The 327-nt window shown below is 58.1% G+C and overlaps 1 protein-coding gene across 1 annotated transcript in view; it reads right to left on the bottom strand.

Annotated features, from left to right (window-relative positions):
* Positions 1-38: 38 nt before the first annotated feature.
* Positions 39-327, bottom strand: part of TSPAN18 (tetraspanin 18) — a gene marked incomplete at its 3' end in the record, with an annotated part of 12,950 nt that continues 12,661 nt past the window's right edge. The window contains exon 6 of the mRNA XM_008943729.1: positions 39-122. Within this exon, the coding sequence (XP_008941977.1) occupies positions 39-122 (84 nt within the window). The remainder of the gene's footprint in view (positions 123-327) is intronic.

Genomic DNA, 327 nt, shown 5'->3' with positions numbered 1-327 from the left:
AGCAGTGGCTTTTCTCCTAGTGCCCCAGCAGCAGGTACCTCGATAGCCAGCACCCCGATGGCCAGGGCTCCCGCCAGGTACACGTAGGTCTCGAAGGAGTTCATGATCACAGTGTAGCAGCCCTAGGAAGGACAGAAGGTGGTGAGACACAGTCGAGCAGCTCATCACGTTGCCCTCACATCCCAGCCCTCTCTAGTATAGAATCACAGAATCATGGAGTGGTTTGGGCTGTGAGGGACCTTTCAAGGTCATCTGGTCCAACCCCCCTGCAGGGAGCAGGGACATCTGCAGCTAGAGCAGGTTGCTCAGAGCCCCCGCCAAGCTCCC

Source organism: Merops nubicus, unplaced genomic scaffold (genome assembly GCF_000691845.1).
Source record: "Merops nubicus isolate BGI_N331 unplaced genomic scaffold, ASM69184v1 scaffold1047, whole genome shotgun sequence".
NCBI lineage: Eukaryota > Metazoa > Chordata > Aves > Coraciiformes > Meropidae > Merops > Merops nubicus.
The sequence above is the reverse complement of the archived record's forward strand: the minus strand, read 5'-3'. Positions and strand labels throughout refer to the sequence as shown.